General features: G+C 40.7%; 6 protein-coding genes and 1 long non-coding RNA gene across 9 annotated transcripts in view; 4 read left to right on the top strand and 3 right to left on the bottom strand.

Annotated features, from left to right (window-relative positions):
• The first annotated feature begins 141 nt into the window (after positions 1-141).
• LOC128262368 (mitochondrial inner membrane protease ATP23 homolog) lies at positions 142-1,591 on the top strand. The gene is made up of 2 exons (XM_052996570.1): positions 142-840; positions 1,279-1,591. The coding sequence occupies exons 1-2, from the start codon at positions 193-195 to the stop codon at positions 1,477-1,479; spliced, it is 849 nt and encodes a 282-aa protein (XP_052852530.1). The 5' UTR covers positions 142-192; the 3' UTR covers positions 1,480-1,591.
• Positions 1,592-1,741: 150 nt separating this feature from the next.
• Positions 1,742-2,166, top strand: LOC128262372 (uncharacterized). The gene is made up of 2 exons (XM_052996573.1): positions 1,742-1,814; positions 1,934-2,166. Exons 1-2 carry the CDS (start codon positions 1,754-1,756, stop codon positions 1,972-1,974), a joined length of 102 nt encoding a protein of 33 aa, XP_052852533.1. The 5' UTR covers positions 1,742-1,753; the 3' UTR covers positions 1,975-2,166.
• Positions 2,167-2,463: 297 nt separating this feature from the next.
• On the top strand, positions 2,464-2,771 carry LOC128261848 (uncharacterized). The gene is made up of 2 exons (XR_008268295.1): positions 2,464-2,552; positions 2,617-2,771. It is a non-coding gene; the product is annotated as an uncharacterized LOC128261848 (long non-coding RNA).
• LOC128261846 (villin-like protein quail) lies at positions 2,694-13,739 on the bottom strand. Of its 3 annotated transcripts, XM_052995749.1 has the most exons (8): positions 13,453-13,739; positions 13,249-13,297; positions 5,810-6,019; positions 5,549-5,751; positions 4,544-5,456; positions 3,468-4,475; positions 3,036-3,233; positions 2,694-2,967 (listed from the first exon to the last, which is right to left on the bottom strand). In XM_052995749.1, exons 1-8 carry the CDS (start codon positions 13,461-13,463, stop codon positions 2,854-2,856), a joined length of 2,706 nt encoding a protein of 901 aa, XP_052851709.1. In that variant the 5' UTR covers positions 13,464-13,739; the 3' UTR covers positions 2,694-2,853. The 3 variants fall into 3 exon arrangements, with proteins under 3 accessions (XP_052851709.1, XP_052851711.1, XP_052851710.1); XM_052995751.1 differs by having other exon boundaries at positions 13,249-13,738; XM_052995750.1 differs by lacking the exons at positions 13,249-13,297; positions 13,453-13,739 and adding an exon at positions 8,140-8,637.
• Positions 13,740-14,652: 913 nt separating this feature from the next.
• Positions 14,653-16,095, bottom strand: LOC128263369 (uncharacterized). Its single transcript, XM_052998396.1, has 3 exons — positions 15,946-16,095; positions 15,180-15,702; positions 14,653-14,945 (listed from the first exon to the last, which is right to left on the bottom strand). Exons 2-3 carry the CDS (start codon positions 15,565-15,567, stop codon positions 14,710-14,712), a joined length of 624 nt encoding a protein of 207 aa, XP_052854356.1. The 5' UTR covers positions 15,568-15,702; positions 15,946-16,095; the 3' UTR covers positions 14,653-14,709.
• Positions 16,096-16,241: 146 nt separating this feature from the next.
• LOC128263368 (elongation factor Ts, mitochondrial) lies at positions 16,242-18,468 on the bottom strand. Its single transcript, XM_052998394.1, is given in 6 exon segments — positions 16,242-16,692; positions 16,694-16,822; positions 16,824-16,850; positions 16,852-16,908; positions 17,273-17,521; positions 17,854-18,468. Coding segments are annotated over 6 exon segments (957 nt in total). The 5' UTR covers positions 18,031-18,468; the 3' UTR covers positions 16,242-16,374.
• A 520-nt stretch (positions 18,469-18,988) lies between these two features.
• The window catches only part of LOC128263367 (dynein axonemal heavy chain 7), a 28,157-nt gene continuing 28,152 nt past the window's right edge, over positions 18,989-18,993 (top strand). The window contains 1 exon segment of the mRNA XM_052998393.1: positions 18,989-18,992. The gene's annotated coding sequence lies outside the window, so the exon portion shown is untranslated.

Here is an 18,993-nt window from a genome sequence, read left to right on the forward strand (position 1 = left end):
AATATATGTCCATGAAATAGATAATCTTTTAATTAATTAATACATTTTCGTATGTCCTCTTATATACTTTTAAATGGTAATTGATTAACCCCCTTGCAACACCACTGACTCATCGACGGTGTGGCAACGCTGCGCAATCAGCTGCCGGTTTGTTATTTAACCAAATTGGAGGAGCAAAGAACCCATAAAACAATGGAATTTCTGACTAAGGTGTGGGCCAAGGAGGCAACTACTCCCATCGAAATAGAAGCAACCACCGACACAGCACAGAAAAAACCGAATCTACAGCCCGAAAAAGCTCCTGCCAGTCAGGAATCCTCCGAGAGCACTGGCACTAAACAGAAGGATTGGGGTTATGACTTGTATCCGGAGAGAAGGGGCGAAACGTTCAAGCCCAAATGGACACGGGTTTTGTTCGGATTGGAGGGCCAGGAGAACATCGATCGTTTCAAGTGCGAGGAGAATGTCTATTGGTGTGTCAAGAACGGGCCGCTGGTGAAACTGATGATGGGAGCCCTCAAGAGCTCCGGCTGTCCCATCGATCTGCGCCGGCACATCTCCTGCGAGGTGTGCGATCCCACGGTCACCGGGGGCTACGATCCCAAGCTCAACCAGATCGTGGTGTGCCAGAACATGGCCAAAAACAAGAGCATGGTCCATGGCGTCCTCACCCACGAGATGATTCACATGTTCGACTACTGCAACAACGACATGGACTTCCGGAACGTGGACCACCTGGCCTGCACGGAGATCAGAGCGGCGAACCTGGCTCATTGCTCCTTTTTGAGCGCCATGTTCCAGGGGGATGCATCGCCTTTTAATGTAAAAGAAGCTCATCAGGTGGGTTATAGGTATATTTAGTAAATTTAGAAATCTTTTTCAATTTAATTTGTATTATATATATTGGTACCCAAGATAATATGAGTTTTGCCGCATAAAACCAACATAAAATATAAATTAAAAATAGATTTATATATGTAATGATTAAAGTACCTAGTTTTTACTTATCTTGTAATATCGAGCTAAGGAAACCTACTTGTTGAATACGTATTTGCGTAAATTAAAGCAGTTATAAAATTTACTTAAACGAAGCTTAGAAATTGGGGTTATTTTTTAATATTTTTGAGTTTTAAAAAATATACCTTATCAATTTAAGATAAGCATAGTATGACCCTCATATAGTGTCTATGTAGTGCCTCGCTTATAATTAAGTTTGGAATAGTTTTCGGTAATTTTAACTTTGAAAAAGCTAAACTTTTGTTTAAAACTCCATTCCAGAACTGTGTCAAGTCCAAAGCCCTGGCCTCAGTGCTGGCTGTTCGTAATATAACCAAAGCAGATGCCATTGCTGCAGTGGAGAGAGTTTTCCCCAAGTGCTATGCCGATCTGGAGCCCATTGGCCGAAGAATCCGACGAAATTCCACGGACCAGCAGAAGGCCTATATGGAGGGACCCATGTACGGCTATGATGTATATTAAATTGTTATGATATGATTTCGTTTTTAAGTACCTACACAAAAGTTGAATAAAACTATTTTTTAAACTCTGGACATTTTAAATGTCACGCTGCCAGACAAATTTTATATTGAAAGCCAAATGGTTGGATATTAATTAAATTATGTACGATTAACCATGAAAACGAACCAAGTTCAAAAGATAAATTCAGTTATATATGTCTACTACCAAATTGTATATAAACCAGCCGCTTAGAGCTGCTGTTGTTAGTACAAATTAGAAAACCAAGGAACTTGGCATGGAGGATTGTGAAATTATTGGAATGATATTTGAAATCATTAGGGATATGCTGTTCGGCTGTAAGTTGGAGGATATAGGAGAAGTGGAACTGGATAAGTAATATAAATCCAAAACATTTTTTATAACGAATTATAAAAAAAAAAATAGAATATATTTTAAAAAACAATTTGCTTTTTAGCTGACAGCTCTTCTGATGACGATTACGACTCTTCGACCTAAACAGCATTTGACAAGGTCGCTAAATAATTAAACAGCCGAATAATTAATACAAACAATTAACCACCTAATCAAATGATATAAATACAACAATATATTTAAAAAGAAACAAAGTTAAATCAAACATTAAGGACTGCTTTGAGCTGCCTTTGAACGACCTTTTCTTCGCGAACAAATGTAATTAATTTTGGTATATTTCCAAATAGTCATACAATCATTTTATTTCTTGTTTGTAATGCTGATGAGGAATACTTTGGTGATTACTACGACAACTAAAATTGAAATAATCCGATGATCGCAAAGCAAATAAATTTGATATGAGCATTTACCTATAAAAGCTTTTCAATAGGCAGAGTATTTTGTGTACTTTTGACCTAAATCATGCAATCTTTTTTAGTTTGAATTAAAACCGATTTGATCGTGCGTTTTTGTCATGGCTCATTAAAGGGGTCTGGTCAAAACTGCTCTGGAGCAGTAATGCCATTGTATTTAGTTACAAAACGTTAACCACACCGGATCGAATATGTTTTGGGATCTACTCGGTGGAATTTTTGAGTTTATTTTCGGACTCTTGTTTCCCAGTGAGTTTTTCAATCTCTTTATATAAGTTCCTGTGGATAATTGGTGATTTTCTTTGATGGACAGGTTCCGGCAGCGGCGATGAACCGGATTCTGAGGAAGTAGAAACAACATGAAGCCAAATTCGATTTTTTAACAATGTTATTTTGCAAAAGTTCCATGTTTTCGCTTTATTACATCTACGTAGTGTGTATAATTAATATAAATTGCTTCAACAGCTACTACATCTTCATAGTATTCATTAAAAGTGAGGATTATATACAGTGCGCACTCGTTATACGCATTTCAACAATTTGCCAAAGCTCAAAACAGTTTAAACTGTTTTTTCAGCTCCATTTTCTTCCATTTGGGCAGCTCGTCAAATTCGTAAAATGACATTTTAAAAACCGAGACAAAGTCATCGTGTGTGAGATGAACCTGTGTATAGTAGAAACAAAATGTTAGAAAACCTTGCTTATAAAATAATCAAGTTTGCTTAAACTAACCTCTCGCTTCAGCGGATTAATTTCTGGTGGCAGCATGTCCATCTCCTGGATGAGAACTGTCAGTGGATACTTTTTGTGGCCATCAAAGCCCTTCTGTTTATTGTTCAGCAGCAAAGGTGACCCATTATTTGCGAGGCTACAGGTGGTGGGAACAGCGTTTCCCAGATCCTTGCGCATTGCCTCGTAGGACAAAAAATTCTAAAGGACATACAGGATTATTATTTTAAAATCTAGATAAATGTTTACTAAATATTTCTTTGCACAAAATTCAAGTTTGATGTATGAGTAATTTTAAAGGAAACTTTGAGACAATTGCTGAAAGCCTAAAAAGTAACTTGGATTTCGAATACATTTTTTGTTCACCAAAAACAACTATATTCTATGGTGAGAGTTCATAAAAGTTTTAAACAAGAAATACTAATACACACATACCTTGCCGTAATCGTTCTGCCAGGACTCGAAGAATCCCTTGAAGACGTTCGGTTCCTGGAACTGCCTGACGACGGCCAATGCAGTTGCCGATCTGCGTCCGAATGGAGCGTTCTGCACATAACTCTGGGCAATGGCCGTGTAGCGCTCCTGGTTCAAGGCCTGTGATCCCAGCCAAACGTAGGTGAGGGTACCAGTGTCCAGAATATATGTGCAATCCGAACTGAGATCCTGCTGATCGAAGCCGAGAATTTCCTCATACCTCAGCGAACTCTGTTGCCACCAGACCATAAAAAGTTGGACCGGGGGTCTCGGTTTACTGGGAACACTGGTGTTCAGATAGCAATTGTTGCTGAGGGTGGGTGATATGTTGCCACCGTTGGAGCTGCCGTTGCACATGCTCCCGGCACCACTGCTGCTGCTGGTGCTGCTGGAACAGGAGTTCCCATTGCCGTTGATCACCAGAGTTTGATTGAAGTACATGGCCACCGATTGCCAGAACTCCTTGCTCTCCTTTCCTTCGAGGACCAGCGAGCTCTCACCCAGAAGCGCTCCCACCGATTTGGCCATCTCGCGGGCATCTCCCGTGCTACTCTGACCACACCACACCCAAACGTGACTCGTCTTGATCACATAGCAATCTTTGGAGCTAATCGACGACAGTGGTGTCTCCTCCACAGCCTTCGCATTGTAGCTGGCATCGCCGTAGACCTTCAACAGAAAAGTGTCCGACAAGACATTGCCTCCATTAACGCTCCCGTTGTAGAGCATCTCGCTGCGCTGGCCCCGCATAATGATCAACTTTCCCTCGAAGATCTGAAGGAAGTGCGGCGGCTCGTCGAACTCGTAAAGCTGCACGAACATCCCGGGCTTCTTGAGGGCATCAAAACTGGCCTTGGCAAACTTGTCGGCACGGGAAATCGATTCCGCAGAGGCCTCCGAGCCATTCCATTGGTAGATGATCGTTTCAATGCCCACAGAGGCCAGATCCGCGGGCACAACAGTGGCACACTTCAGAGGATAGAATGGATATATCATTAGTTTTATAATTATATACAATAAAATAGGCTCACTCTTACCTGCACACTGTACTTAACCACGTAGCTGGCATTGGTAGTGAAGACCACCGTCTTGGAGACGGGCATCTCCTCCACCTGATCCCCCCAGATGCGGTACAGTATCCTTTCACCCCTGCCATCGTCCACGAGCTGTGTGTCCGCTGCCATTTTGGGGCGCTCGCAGAGGGAGTGGGCATCCAGCTTGCCGAACTTTGTGGACACTGGCTTGTGACCTCTAGTGTTCTCCTGCCAAACATTCAACCAGTTGGCAAAGAGTCGCTTAAACTCCACCGGCTCGTGACCTTCGAGAACACGCACCACCAGGGTGTTATCCGGATACTTCTTCTTTTTGACAAACGCCCGTCCATTTCCCATGGCAGAAAGTGCATCTGCCTGAGGCGCTTGAGCTCCAACCCACAGCCAAATGCTCTGGCCATAGTTATCCAGTAGATACACTCCATGGGCATCGCTCAGATCATCCTTGGCCGGCATGCCCACGTCCAGTTGATCCAGATGCAACCTCCCCCTCTGATTACACTTGTAGATGCGGAATTTATTGCTATTGTAGTCGGCGTATTCGTTGACCAACTGACTGGCCTGGCAGACCATCCGTTTCTTGAGCGGAAGCAGGGAGTTCCACAGCTCTTTAGTTTCCTGGGACATGGCCTGTTCGTAGCCATCATCCACTATGGTGATGGGGGAGCCACTGCAATGCTTTTGAACCCAAGCCAGAGCACTTCGTCGCTCGATTCCCGAACTGGAGCGTCCTATCCACACAAAGATCAGGGTGTCCGTTTGCAAAACCATTATGTAATCCGAGTTGAAGTGAGTCCAATCGATGGTGGCCAGCTCAATGGATCTCAGCCATTTGCGGGCGTGCAGTTGAAAGAGGCGTGGTCTTTTGGGCGCATTTAACAGGGCCCCTGATCGAACGCTGTAAATTATAATTGACATTATTTTTATATCCCCTTGATAGTCTTACTCTTTAACATATAAATGCATTAATTTAAAATATGTTTAACTCACTCGTAGCCCTTCTTGAAATACGAAAGAAACCTCGCACTTTCCAGACTCTGGGTCTCACGATAAATGGAAGACACATTTCCCAGATACGAGTCCAGCTCCTGGATTTTGTGCACCACATTGGAGCGGTTCTGCTCACTGACACTCTTGCCCAACCAGTAGTGGATATATCGCTCCAACACCACATTCGGCTTCTGTTCGCGTGTCTATAAGTATGGAATTTTGATTAGAAACCAGCCTATACATGTTGATTAAGCTACGTACGATGGTCTCGTGATTGGCATAATGACCCGGCAAACTCGCTGCGTAGATAATGTAGGCGCAGTTGTCATAAAAGGTTCCATACTGCGATCGAGGGACTGCCTCCAGGCGATCTTCGTCTATTTTCCAGAGGGCAAAGGTTATCGCATTTTTCGCCACCTTGCGAAACGTCGCATCGACTTTGAGGTCTGGAATGGTGTTGGGCCGGATCTCCTAAAATTTGATAAATAAATGCTTGATAAGTTTTAATAGATCATTGAAGGTTGTAACATATATATTTCGAGCTATAAAAATTTATTGGATATAAATAAATTGTTATGTTATAAATCATATTAGATTTTCTTTAATGCGCTTTAATTTTATTAATAATTAATATAATTTAATTAGCTAAATATTTATTAGGGTAATACAATTTTTGTATATTGTACGTGTTGGAGAAAATGAAAACAGCCACTCAATAACTTGATTACTCCTCCTCTTTCCTAGCTTAAGATTTATGAGTTCAAATTGTAGGCACGTAGCGTAACTCGAACCGAATCGAATAAATCAGGTTTTATTAAATACAATTTTCATCTGCAATTACCATTCTGTGCTCCCATTTTCACCGAAATGACGACAATGCCACTGACAGGCTGTTCGAACAGCATTTGCCACGACATTAAACACCTTTCAAACGATCGCCAATTGTTGCTGACATGAGACACTTTTCCAAAACCCGAGCATAAACACAAAAACCAAAAAAAAAAAATCATTTTCAAACCAAAGAAAATTATAAAAACCGAAACCCGTCTGGAGAAGTGCTCTGCATCCGATTGGAGGCAAGTGATAGTGAAAACTAAAAGTGAACTGAGGCGGGCGTGAACCACATCTAACCACATTGGTGGTGAACCACATCGGTGGTGCAGCTAGTTTTTGTTGCCTGCTGGCTGTCGAACATAAGTTTTTATTTATTTATATTTATGGAACGCAGCAAGGTGGAAAGTGGTTGCCAAGCATTGGATGCTTGTACATATAGTCGACTCGTATGTGTACCACTTATGCATGCATCTTCATCTCGATCTTGGCTAACGGTTTGGGGTCATTAGGCTGTGCCTTTGGCTAATTAATGCTTTGACTCTGAGCCATTTCATTTGGACGACGCTGGCTGTGGCTGTGGCTGTAACTGTGGCAGTGATTACACTGGCGTGCTCAGTGACCAAAAACAAGTTCATGCTTCGCCTGGCAGTGTCTGGTTACTCCCACAAAATGACATTTCATGGAAATCACAATAATATAATGACTGGCTTTTTCTGGGGGGCTGCTGCTCATAAATAAGCAATGCATAAAATGCGCTGCACACATAACATGAAAACATTTTAATTGTTGCCTGCAAATGGCGAAATAACTCGGATTACTTTAACTGGGCTTGGGTTAACCAGGTTTTCCAGCTCTCTGGCTCTGTGATTGATTGATCTTCACTGTTGACAGCCAAACTGCATTTGTCATGGTCTAACAAAAAGAAAAACAAAAACTAGCACAAGTAAATTTTGCTCTGCCAGCCGCAAATTATAACAATTTTTTACAGCCATTGTTTTTTAAGTTGATGGCCCCAAATAGACTTTCACAGTCGCCAATTAGCGTCATCAATCCAAGCGAAAGCCATTGAGCCAATGTTCTAAACAGAATGTCAAAAGATAAATTAGATACGCATATATCTTAGGTGTAGTAAATTTTTACTTTCTTTGGGGTAAAGCTATTATCTTAATGGATGGAGCATAAAAAGTTTAATTGTTTGTCATCGATGGCGTTAAACGTTTGTTAAAATTGGAAGCAGAGTTAAATTGTTTAAAAAAAAAAGGAAAAGTAAATTTAAAAGTACCGCAAAAGAAAGTGTTTCGACATATAATGTAGCTTTGAGAACTTTGAACGTTTTTATTTAATTAAAGAAACATTTATGCTGTGAAATGTTTTATAATAGAATAAATTAACTTTTTCCAATGCCAACGAAATCGTATAAGTAAACAAAATGTAATTTTATGTTGTCATAAATATCATATCGCCTTTGCTGGGGAAAGGATATCACTATCTAACAGGAAAATTCCAGTTTTTTTGCTTCTTTAACTTGTGTCTTAATTTGTGTCAATAATTTTGTACAAGAGCTAGCCACACACCATAATCAAAAACCAAATTGATTGTAATTGATAAACAAATAATCTTCATCTCGTAATTAACAGCTGAACCTGGCTAAATAAACTTGTCCAGGCTGAAGATCGCGTTAAGATCCAAGTTAATATAAGAGAGCTGATGGGAGAGATTCGAGAGGGGAGTATGCATAATGAAAAGCCGGTAATTACCGTTTCTTTTGGCGACAGCGATAGCTCCATGTTGCAGGGGATCAAAACCCGCGGATGTATCTGTATCTGAAAGATACTGTGACGATGCCTTGAACTAGTTTTGTTTCTCTCCAACTGATGGCAATTCCAAATGGAAGCCGGCAGCAAGCGCGGCCTAAAGTGAAATCCTTGCGAGTTTTTCCAGCGCTTTTGAAAAGCGAATGTCGCCGCACACACAAACTTTACACACACGCAGCGCGATTGAAAGCGGAATTCCCAATAGAAATTTCACATACAAAATTAGAAAAATTTTGAATTTGTGTGTATAATTGCCAAAAAACTGAACCGAAATAAAGAAAAATTGAAAGTTAAGCCGAATGCTAGGCTGGATTCGATTTGATACGGTCTTAGGATCGGTTTTCCGACTCTCGCGGTTCGAGTTTTTCCCCACAGATTTTTCCCGAGACTCTTTGCCAGCGCGTCTTTGCCACCAGAAAGTCAAATGCAGACTGGTCGCTTCGGAAAGCTGCGCTCCAAGTTTATGGCCAGGCCAGCATCGAGCATCGAGCATCGAGCAGCGGGCATCGGGCCAAGAGCTGCGAGCCAAAAGAGCAAGTGGGAAGCGCCGAGTGTGACTCAGAAGTGAATGAAAATTATCAGTTATATTGTCGGTTTTCCCTCTCCAACCTTGCCAAGCAAACTGGCTGAGAAAAAGGCAGAAAGCGCAGCGCATTTTGTTGCGGTTTCTTGGTCTTAGGCCAACGGAACCTGGCTCCGGGCAAAAGGCCAAGAGGAAGTGCTGACAAAAGGGTCTTAGTCTTAAACAAATTCTTACGGGGTGTTTGCTAATTCCTTCTATTAGCTCTCTGCGGGTAAACATTAACATTTACATTTACTAGGTGTTTCGGTTCTTTCAGCTATGTCTAACAGTTTGATTAGTTTGACTCTTGAAGTTTTATAAGGAATGTTGGTATTGAGTATTGTTGTTTTGATAAACCCAAATGATATATATTAAGAGCACGAACAATAAATTACATATTATAAGGAAAAACAAAGATGTAAGTAAATTTAATCAATTTTTAGTGCCCATGAGTTGGTCCATAAAACTACAGATCTTGAATCAGTACTACATTTAACACTTAGATCAAATATAATATAAAAAGAGTATTGATTCGTCTACCCTGTGACTTCACTGCATGACTTCTTTTCTGGCCAATGTCTCTTTCCCCGCAAACTCCACACTTTGCTGCACTGACATTCTCCACAGGCAATCAAGCACAACCAGAGGAAAGCAGTAAGACATCGGAATCGCTGTTGTATACTCCATAGATTTGCATCTCTCGGGTTTCCTACGGCTTTTGTCAACCGAACTGACGCGCTCGACTGGCTTGAGTCTTCACTTTTATGATTTATGCTTAGAGACTGGCAGACGGGCATTTGCCATTATCATTAACAGCCAACGGCGATTGGGGATTGGGAGTTGGGAGCCATAGACTTACTCCCCCAGGTTCAGCGAATGAGGAAAGTGGTCAAATTATTTTGGTTAAAACAATTTGGCAGCGATTTGTTTAACAATTCGGAGACGAGTTCGGCTCAATTAAGGCAAAAATGTTTTGTGTATGACTTGGTAATGAGTCGAAATGGTTTTCCAGTGTGTTCCAAAGCGTGAAAGACACTAATGGGTCTGGCCCAGAGAACCGTTTATCTTTGGTACGAGTATCTGCGTATCCACGTATCCGCATCTTGGCAAGACAATGCGATGCCTTTCAAAAATACAAAAACACAACTCTCTTTGTTGTCCATGTTTCATGTTTCCATGTTTCCATGTTTCCAAGTTTTTCCCCCAAACTCTGGGCAACTCAAAACTCTGACAAGTTCAATCAACCGTTGAGGTTGAGGCGTGAACTGGGGAAATGGCGAAAAAAAAAAACAAAAATGAAAGCAATTGTAAATGAAAATGTAAATTGTAAATGTACATAGTAGATGCGAAATGCAAAGCATTTTTGCAGGCTGAAAATGTGCGACTTTTAGCATGATGAAAAATGCAATTTACTATTTATGATAATTACACACGTCAAGCCGCAGCAAGACAAACGACCAGGCAATTGACTTTTCCTTTTACCCAAAACCAAAAGCCAGAAAAGCCAACAAACAATTTGATTGTTTGCCTTTTGTTGCGGTGCCAAAACGCCAAACACATTAAGACCATTTTGTGGCCAACGCCGCCACACGCGACATTTACGTAAAAAGTCGCTATAAACCGAAATGCAAACTTAAGACATTGCAAAGGCCCACAATGCAACATCGACTTGTGGCATTTTTCATTTTCCTCAACTGCAAGCGGAAAACGGGCCGGCAAATGTACCGCTTTGGACGATTTTATTTTTTCTTATTTTTTTTTATTGTTTCAGTTTTCCTGTAGCGGTGATTGTGCCAATAGCACATTGCTCTTTTCCAGGCTTTTCATTAACTGAAGATGGCCAAAGAATGCTGGGTAGCTTCATCTTCATTTGATCTTCGGGCTAAAAACAGCCCACGTTAATTGCCAACCGATCCAGATCCAGATCCCAGGCATACAAAACCACCAGCTGACTCCTCTCAATGGTGTTCTCCGTCGTGGGATTGGGCTGCTCTTCTGATAGTTTGGGTCATGATCGATTTCTAGCTAAGTTTGCTAGTCATAAAGGTGTAACACAAATGGAATGCAATTTTTTAAAACGAAAATTTTATTATTATTGTCTCTTAAATAGAAGGGTTGGAAGCCATTAAACATTTTAACGATTATATTAAAAAAATGTTATTTTGTTCTTAACGAAGTTTTAGAAATATAATGTTTAAAATGCTTTATAATAATGGTAATTGTAGAAATTTAATTAAATTGGGAATTTGATTACATTATATTGAAAATATCTAAATCAAATCATATCAATATGGTTATATGATTATATCATATGATATGGTTACCATATCAATCGATTCTATGAATCGAAATTCAATTTGATTTATTACATTTTTAAAAGAATCAGACACTAGAATAATTTTAATACATATCTGTAATTAAAATACTATGACAATAAAAGCCTTTTCTGGCATTTTTAATTTCAACAAAAGAAGATCATTTCATCTTCGCTCCATTAATTGAACCTGTTGCTACTTGCAGCCTTTTATAAGGTCAAAACACGTCGGCAGCTCGAATGGTAAAAGCTGAATATCAATAACAATAACAGGTGTTTTGGTTGGCAGTGCTTTTGATTTAGCATTAATAAACGGTTAATTATATGCGATAGGCGGGAACAAAACCAGAGGCCACAAATCATAATGGTTTTGAAAGGCGTTCGATCTTTGGATTGAAAATCGGATTGGATTTCCCGGTGGTATAATTGATTCGCTGCACTTTTCACGAACTTGCTACCGCAGATGTTATTTTCCAGTCGTTTCTGTGGTTTTTCTCTTTTATTTTGCACTTTTTCCACTCGTAATAACAATTTGGTATTGTCTGCTTCCCACGCCATAAGCCGAAATTAAAAACCAAAGTTATAGTGTGGGTGAATTTAACACGAAGAGTTCAAAATAATTTCTTCATTGAAATCGGCGGCACAGAAAAGTTGGACAACAATTGCGATGGAAGCTGAGCATTTGGGAGCCATAAACAAATGCCTAATGCCTAATGCCTAACGGTTATTTAACTGTTACTTAACATGCAATTAACCCGGCGTTAAATACTAAAAACAAAAACTGAATAATGCAAATATGTATAACCAGATTCGGTTCGGGTTCAGCTGCGCTGAGATAATCTCTTAAAACACGGACTACACGCAGATGTGCTGCAATAACTTTCTAACTAAGGGGTCATTCGTCTTAATTATCACACGACTGGGAAAAGCTCGACTTGGAAATTCATTAGGCAGGCCCTTAAAAGATAGTCCGGTATAATCATATACCCTCGGCAGCCTCTGAAACGCTGTCCATTGACCCATTTGCATTTGGCCAAGTCCAAGATCTAACAAAATTAGTGGGGGAAAAGCCATAAAAACACAAAGAAAGCTGCGGATGGTTTGGACCTACAGTTGCGTAGAAATTGTTCCCACCTTTATGGTTTGTTTGGCTTAATACTCCCCTTCCCGGAGTTTGTGTTTATGCGTAGTTCTTCCAGCACCGATGGGTTTGCTCCTCTTTCTGACATTTAATCACCGGAAGCTATCATCAAGCATCTCCAGAAGCCCGCTTAATTACGAAAATCTCTTTTTCAGATCCCCACTTCTTGGAGTCTCCAGCTGGGCGCCTGATTTGGATAAATCCATTTACGTTGTGCATTTCATTAGATTCAGTTTGGATACATTCAAATTGGTTTACCATTTCCCGTATTATATTTTCTTTCGTTTGTTTCCTTATGTTTTGAGTCTGCCAATTAGACACGACTCTTGTCTGCCGCTTGTCTTCCACAGATATGGTAAATTGGAGCCACCATTATGTTCGATTGTGGGGAACTGGAAACCATACGTATCTTAGAGTGCTCTGAGTCATTTGTTTGTCGTAGCTCATTGTTATTCTCGGAAAATAGGTAATATTTTAATTAATTGATTTGTGGCAAGGTCGACAGTATTGATTACCCTGATAAATTGGAAAACAATGATATGATGTACCTTTTGCAGGTCACGAATTGGTAGCTAATTAAAAGGAATATTATTTTGGGTGTCATTAAACATAGACATAAACAGACTTAGAGGAGAGTGTAACTTATAATCGCAAAATATTTTTATATCATTAAATAGAAAAGGCATTTTTACAACGTATTTAAAAATATATATAACAATTTTTATGATCGGACTACAATATGATTCAGCTGATGTATTTAAAATTAATATTTATATGTATTTAGTTTATTATTTTAGTCTTAAATTTTATTAAATTCCTTTTTGGTTGAAGCTTTAAGAGCACTTCAAATTTGCAATGGCCTAATTACTTAGGAAACTTTCGGCGCTCGTTATCGATGTCTACATTAATTGCCTATCTGCTATCGAAAGCGCAGCTTAACTAATTCACCTACAGCACAAACGTCTAGTTAATTAATTAATGACTTAGCGTCATAAAACGTGTAGAAACATTTAATCGTCTTCTGTTCACACTCACCTGCTTGATGAAATTAAACGGCGGCATTTTGTGGTCCAAATTGCGGCTGCTGCAATGCAAATATTTCTTATGTGTGTGCGCTTAGTGTGTGTAAATCTAAATCAAAACATGCAGCTGTACGTTGTTGTTGGCAACTCCACAAGTAAAACAATTTAATTAACTTTTCGCACCCAGCCGACTATTTGTTGTGTTTATTGCTGTCACCTTTCTGGCATTCGCTTTATTTGGCCGCCTTTTTTGCAATTCGCTTTCGCGTGCTTCTTCGCGCGATTTACCGTTAGCGAGAAAAGAGAGCGCCCAAAGAGTGATAACGCGTTTTGTGGTTTTTTTTTTGGCACTGTTATTTTTGCGCATCTTTCAAAACAAATTAACCCGAATAAACGCCAAGCGGAAGTGAAACAAAAGGATATGTGAGTGCGATCCGGTCGCTGATCGGTCGCTTCAACGATAAACTTAACCCGTGAAAAGTCGGCTTACGACTGAGCGAGAAAGACTTCAATTGAAGCGGGATCGCACGTAAATATGTACATATGTATGTATGTATGTACACACCGCATATTTGTATGTATGTTTCTCTGCCGACGTCAGTGAATGTGACCCTTTCGAGTTCCACTTTGACCATGGCCAACATTTTGGGTATTTCTGACCAGTCGACAGCAGAAGCTATTATTAACAATTGCAAGATGTTTGTACGCTAACAAGTTAAGCAAAAAGTTGTGCAATTGCAACACCATTAATCGGGAATGCAGCCTGTGGAAAGTGCGACGGATTGTGGAAGGTATGTACAAACATAAACAGGTGAAACATCAACTATTATGCAGCATGCATATGAAAAAAAGGTTAAATTATGTACTTGAAAAATGTGCTTAATAACGAAAGCAACATTTTAAAAAGGTTTGAGTTAATTCTTGCAGAACTACAGATTTTTAAAATATTGTCCTGTTGGATTTTAAGGAGAACACTTGTTTTGTGGAACGTATTTATGCATCAAAATACACAGGCTAAAAATTGCTTTCGATATAACAATATATCTGATAATTTTAAAAGAATATTAATTAAAGCTTTTAAGGGATTTGATTTGCAAAATAAATGTTAATTCACGATAGTAAGTAATTTTGGTTGACTACGGATTTTGATTTAATAAGTCACAAACTATTTACAGGGTATTACCGCATTGAACCTCATTCCTCATTTCTGGGGGACAAGTTTCGCGGTCCGCTGCTCGCTGGTGTCAAAATGCCGACCACTGCGCTGCAGACATCACCATAGTCATAGTAGTCATAGTATATGGCTATTCCTAACCCAGCGCCCCACCACCATGTCACAGTCATACCCATAAAAACGGAGGGTTCCCAGAACTCCCCGATGGCTTTTGTTGTTCTCGTTTCTGTTTTTTTTTTTTATTTTATTATCATACCACTCGCATTCACGTGGAGATGGATAACCTGCCCCCATGTGACGTCACTCACTAGGGGGGATGCCCTCGGACTGGTTTTCCTCGGTCTCCTGATAGCGATCCTTCTCCAGGAGCATGAGGCACTCCCTTACCCTCACCCTGGCTTGGGCAATGTCCCGCTGAAGGCGCTCCTTGGGCGCCCGCAAACCCATCACAGTTGGCGACAAATTGGACCGCATCTCGGTCAGGATATTTAGCAGATCGCTGTATTTGTCTACAATATTGGCATTTGCATCGAGATCTGAAAGAAAGAGTTTTCAGGAATTCAACTTCAATACCATATTAAAAAATATGTAAGTATTTAGGTTCGGATTTCTAAGCTAGAACACATTCATCTATTAAGTTAGGGAGTTAAGTTCATAACACAAATTTAACAAACTCATGCTTATAGCATACAACGCATCTTAAGAAAGTTTAGAGAACTACAATCTATTAAGTAACATCTAACTTTGTGAAATTTTTTCCATTATCTTACTTATAGAAGGTTGCATCATCCCATAAGGACCGCAATCCAGTCCGGCTGCTCCCAAATTGCCCCCTCCGTTTGCCAAGGACATAAGCTGGAGCTGTGCCTGCATGTACTTGGTGTACTCCAGTTTGGCCATCACCTCCTTGTATTCGGTGGCATAGGCAATAGCTGCGGCGTTTTGCTGCTGCCTGTTGCGTTGCAACATCGCTAGATTCGCCGTGTAGCTGATTCCAGATGCTCCGCTCACCCGGGTTATCTCCACTCGAGGCTCCTGGTGCTTGGCTGCCATCTCCACGTCGGTGGACATCGATTGCTCCTCGGAACGGGTGGGTACGGCTGTCACGGTTATGTCGCTGTACTTCGAACGAAAGGATTCCATGTCCAGGTACTCCATGCTGGGCAAGCAAAGTTTTGCCAATTATGTTGACACTTAGCGATTTATTTAACAGGCCTGCTTTGATTTTGCCGCATGCTGATTGACAGCTCAGTGTTGAAAAAGTTTTTGAAGTCTTTACCAGTTTTTCTAAACCTAAAGGATAGGATTGTTCTATTACATTCATGCAAAATCAATGTGTGGAAAATTTTTATTATGACCATTTAAAATGGATACATTCATACATATATAATGCTCCCAAAAAATAAACCAAAATATCCGGCCTTATGAAATAGGATCTCCCCTTAAACGATTCAAATTTGATTCTTTGGCTAAGGGTAACTTTTTTTTTATTTCTTGAACCCCCTTTTAACCAGTGTTTGTGTAGAAAAAGCATACCTTCACTTAGTATTTTGGTGCCTGTTTTGTCTTTGTCCCCCACAAGAACCTTTCTTTCTTTTGGGCTATCGCATGACGAGCGGGAAATTACCGGCTGCAGAACAAAACACGTTCATAAACAGTTCATTCTGCTGGCGTTGTCCGTTCGCCAGTTCGCCCGTTCCCCCGCCGGAAACCGCTCAAGCGTGCTTCCCGTTCTGCGCAGGCGCACGCTGCGAATGGCAGCCACATTCCCCTCCGGCGATCACCCCAATCTTTTGCCATGACTCATGGAGTATTCAAATAACACAGGCGGCTCTGATCGTCGTGGTTGTTGTACTTTTTTCACATGCAAATTTTGACCAGAACTATGTCCAGAACTTCTGGGGTTAACAATCTTCGGCTGGTGCGTATAACAATTTAGTGATCTAGAGTCTGCTTAGGGGCTAGTTAATTGCTGCTCTGGTGCTGGGAGCGAATGATCGCCTCCAGGCTGCGCTCCGTCTGCTCTCCACACTCGAAGCGATGGTAGTCGACAATTTCGCAACTGTGCTCCTGCAAGACCTCGCCCACCGTCTTATCTGCATCCAGCAGATACTCTTGGTGGATCAGGCACGTCTCGTCGTCCTTGTTCTCCGCAGGCTTGTCCTTGTCGTACTCCCCGATCTTAACCGGCTTCATGCCCACAATCTGCTGGCAGATGCTCTTGTGGAACTCAAAATCCAGCAGCTTCTGATCCGATCGGTATGCGACAATAGCTCCGTACTTTGCCCACCTGGGTGATGCCCTCGGTGGTGCCAACGTTGGTTGGCGCCGGGTGGGCGTAGCCAACCAGTTTCAGATCGTTGTTGACCTTGAAGCACAGTGCCCGCCGGATGGTGGCATTCTCGCCGATGGCAGCCGATCAGCAGGGCCAGGTGGTCACCCTAAAGTGCGACCCTCCTCCGTTCTCAGGTTCTTAAGGGCGTCCGCATCGAAGCCGAGCTGTAAAGAATATCTATATTAGTATGTTATAACCATTTTAAGAAAGGGTTGCAAACCGATTCGGTATAGAGAGGAGTATCAAAAAGCTATATAAATTCGAACTTTAATAAGAGTTTGGCTATCAAAGAACTTTGTTCTTCTTTTAAAGTTGTCTTTCTTATCTGTAATTGTATTCATGACTTATTAATTGATAAAAACCGACTATTCTTTAAGTCAATCTTAATTTCAATATGTTTGTATCTTTCCCTTATGAGTATCAAATTTTAATACACACTCTGAACCTGGAACTAATACGCCTGATCAGGGTATTAAGATATATGCATTGAAAGCATTATTTAACTTAAAATCTTAAAATCTTTCGCACCTTCCACAGATCCCCATCGAAATCCGTCAAATCCGTGTAGTGCAGACACATGCCGGCAACGTGATCCACGAATCGCTTGAAGGTGTCGTTCCTGGCCACGAAATCCGTCTCGCAGTTAAGCTCCACCATGGCGCCACGATTGCCGCGGATGAGGACTCCAATTAGACCCTGAGCGGTGGCTCGATCTGCCAGTTTGGTGGCCTTCGTCCAGCCGAGCGACTGGGCCTGCTCATGCAGCCACTTTTCAGCCTTTAAGGTAAGAAATAATTTGCATTAGATATAATATGAGGTAGTTAGCTGAATGAATGTATGTATCTATATGGCTGGATATAGACTATGCAGTATTTGCAGTCATGTATTTGCTGGTTACAGAGTTGCCGCTGTACCGTTTATAACCACTTTGCGAGTAAGTATAAAGCTATTAGTGAAATATGCATTGAGTAGGCATTTAAGATATTATATCCTTCCAAAGTCATTTAAGTTAATCGCTTATCCTTCAAGTAAAGTCAGGGCTTAGAAGGACATAGCTGCCTCTGCATCGCTTATAACCAACTTAAAGGATAACCCAGGTATTTACCCACCAAACCGATATCGTTGTTGTGCTTTTCCAGGGCTTTCTTGCAATTGGCAAAGGTGTAGCCGGTCTTTTTCCTTAGGGCCGCCAGTGCGCTCTTCTCCAGACCTCCAGCTCCACCAGTTCCGGCGTAAAGTTGCCGCGTGGAGTGCAGGGCACGGGTGAAAATCTTTTGAAACAGCATTTTCCAAGCCGAGACTTTTAAGTGAAACCTAAAGTGATGTGTTTTTTTAAGTGGGGGATGTGTGGACTTGTTGCTCTTTGCCTGCTGCCACGGGCAACGTTTTTCCGGTGTTTGTTATTCCGACCTGTCGTTATGTGTTTTCCAAGCAGTCGCCACGAAAATCAATTCATTCTAAACAACCGGAACGTGTGTGATTTTCATTTGTTTTCTACTCCTTCGTGTGTTCGGATCGAGTCAGTTTAATTAATCGCGTTGCGGCGCGAATTAATCCAAACTGTGTGTGTTGCCTCGATAGGTGAACGACTGGTAAGTCGGCAGGTCAATGTGCCTGATTCGTTTGCGGAGTGTGGAATTTATTTGAGGTCTACGAAAATTTTGACAATTTTCCGGGTTGCACAATTCGACAAGTTAGGGATGGCAAAAAAGCCGGCCAGACGCGTGTGTTAAACAGCTGTTTGGCAGCTACCGATAGTCACGCAACTATCGTTTGTCAGCGGAGACCACAACCTCCTAACCGCTTACAACCGTTTCGAAACGGTTAAAGTTTTGTATGATTTTAAAATTTTGTTTTATACTTAAATTCATAAAATCAGGTTAACTTTTTGACTTATAAGTCTACAGTTCAAAAATTGTTGTTTTTTATAAGTCTTATGTTGTAAGAAAGCGAGAATGTATTATAAAAATACCATTTATGCATGTCGAATCAAGCATTTGAAAAATGTTTACATATTCCCATATAACACCAATTTTCAATTTTCAATATTGATAACGAATACAGTTTTTGAAGACATTGTTGAAATTTTTTAAATGTTTTAGTTCATTAAATTTGATTTAAATTCTTAAATATTAAAAGCTTTGAAACATTCGATTAATTCAAACCTTTTTAGCTTATATCTTTTTCGTTATATTTTAGATATATATTTTATGGCTTTCTAATCTAGTAAAAGGTTTGAAACGTATAGG

The sequence above is a fragment of the Drosophila gunungcola genome, unplaced genomic scaffold, assembly GCF_025200985.1.
Source record: "Drosophila gunungcola strain Sukarami unplaced genomic scaffold, Dgunungcola_SK_2 000001F, whole genome shotgun sequence".
Taxonomy (NCBI): Eukaryota; Metazoa; Arthropoda; class Insecta; order Diptera; family Drosophilidae; genus Drosophila; species Drosophila gunungcola.

Coding starts and splice junctions, on each gene's coding strand:
- LOC128262368 (XM_052996570.1), top strand. CDS start 193: ATGGAATTTCTGACTAAGGTGTGGGCCAAGGAGGCAACTACTCCCATC. Junction 841..1,278: donor ATGTAAAAGAAGCTCATCAG/GTGGGTTATAGG, acceptor ACTCCATTCCAG/AACTGTGTCAAGTCCAAAGC.
- LOC128262372 (XM_052996573.1), top strand. CDS start 1,754: ATGGAGGATTGTGAAATTATTGGAATGATATTTGAAATCATTAGGGAT. Junction 1,815..1,933: donor TAGGGATATGCTGTTCGGCT/GTAAGTTGGAGG, acceptor TTTGCTTTTTAG/CTGACAGCTCTTCTGATGAC.
- LOC128261846 (XM_052995749.1), bottom strand. Junction 4,476..4,543: donor TGGTTAAGTACAGTGTGCAG/GTAAGAGTGAGC, acceptor TATCCTCTGAAG/TGTGCCACTGTTGTGCCCGC. Junction 2,968..3,035: donor TTAATCCGCTGAAGCGAGAG/GTTAGTTTAAGC, acceptor TACTATACACAG/GTTCATCTCACACACGATGA.
- LOC128263369 (XM_052998396.1), bottom strand. CDS start 15,567: ATGGAGTACCTGGACATGGAATCCTTTCGTTCGAAGTACAGCGACATA. Junction 14,946..15,179: donor GATGATGCAACCTTCTATAA/GTAAGATAATGG, acceptor TCTTTCTTTCAG/ATCTCGATGCAAATGCCAAT.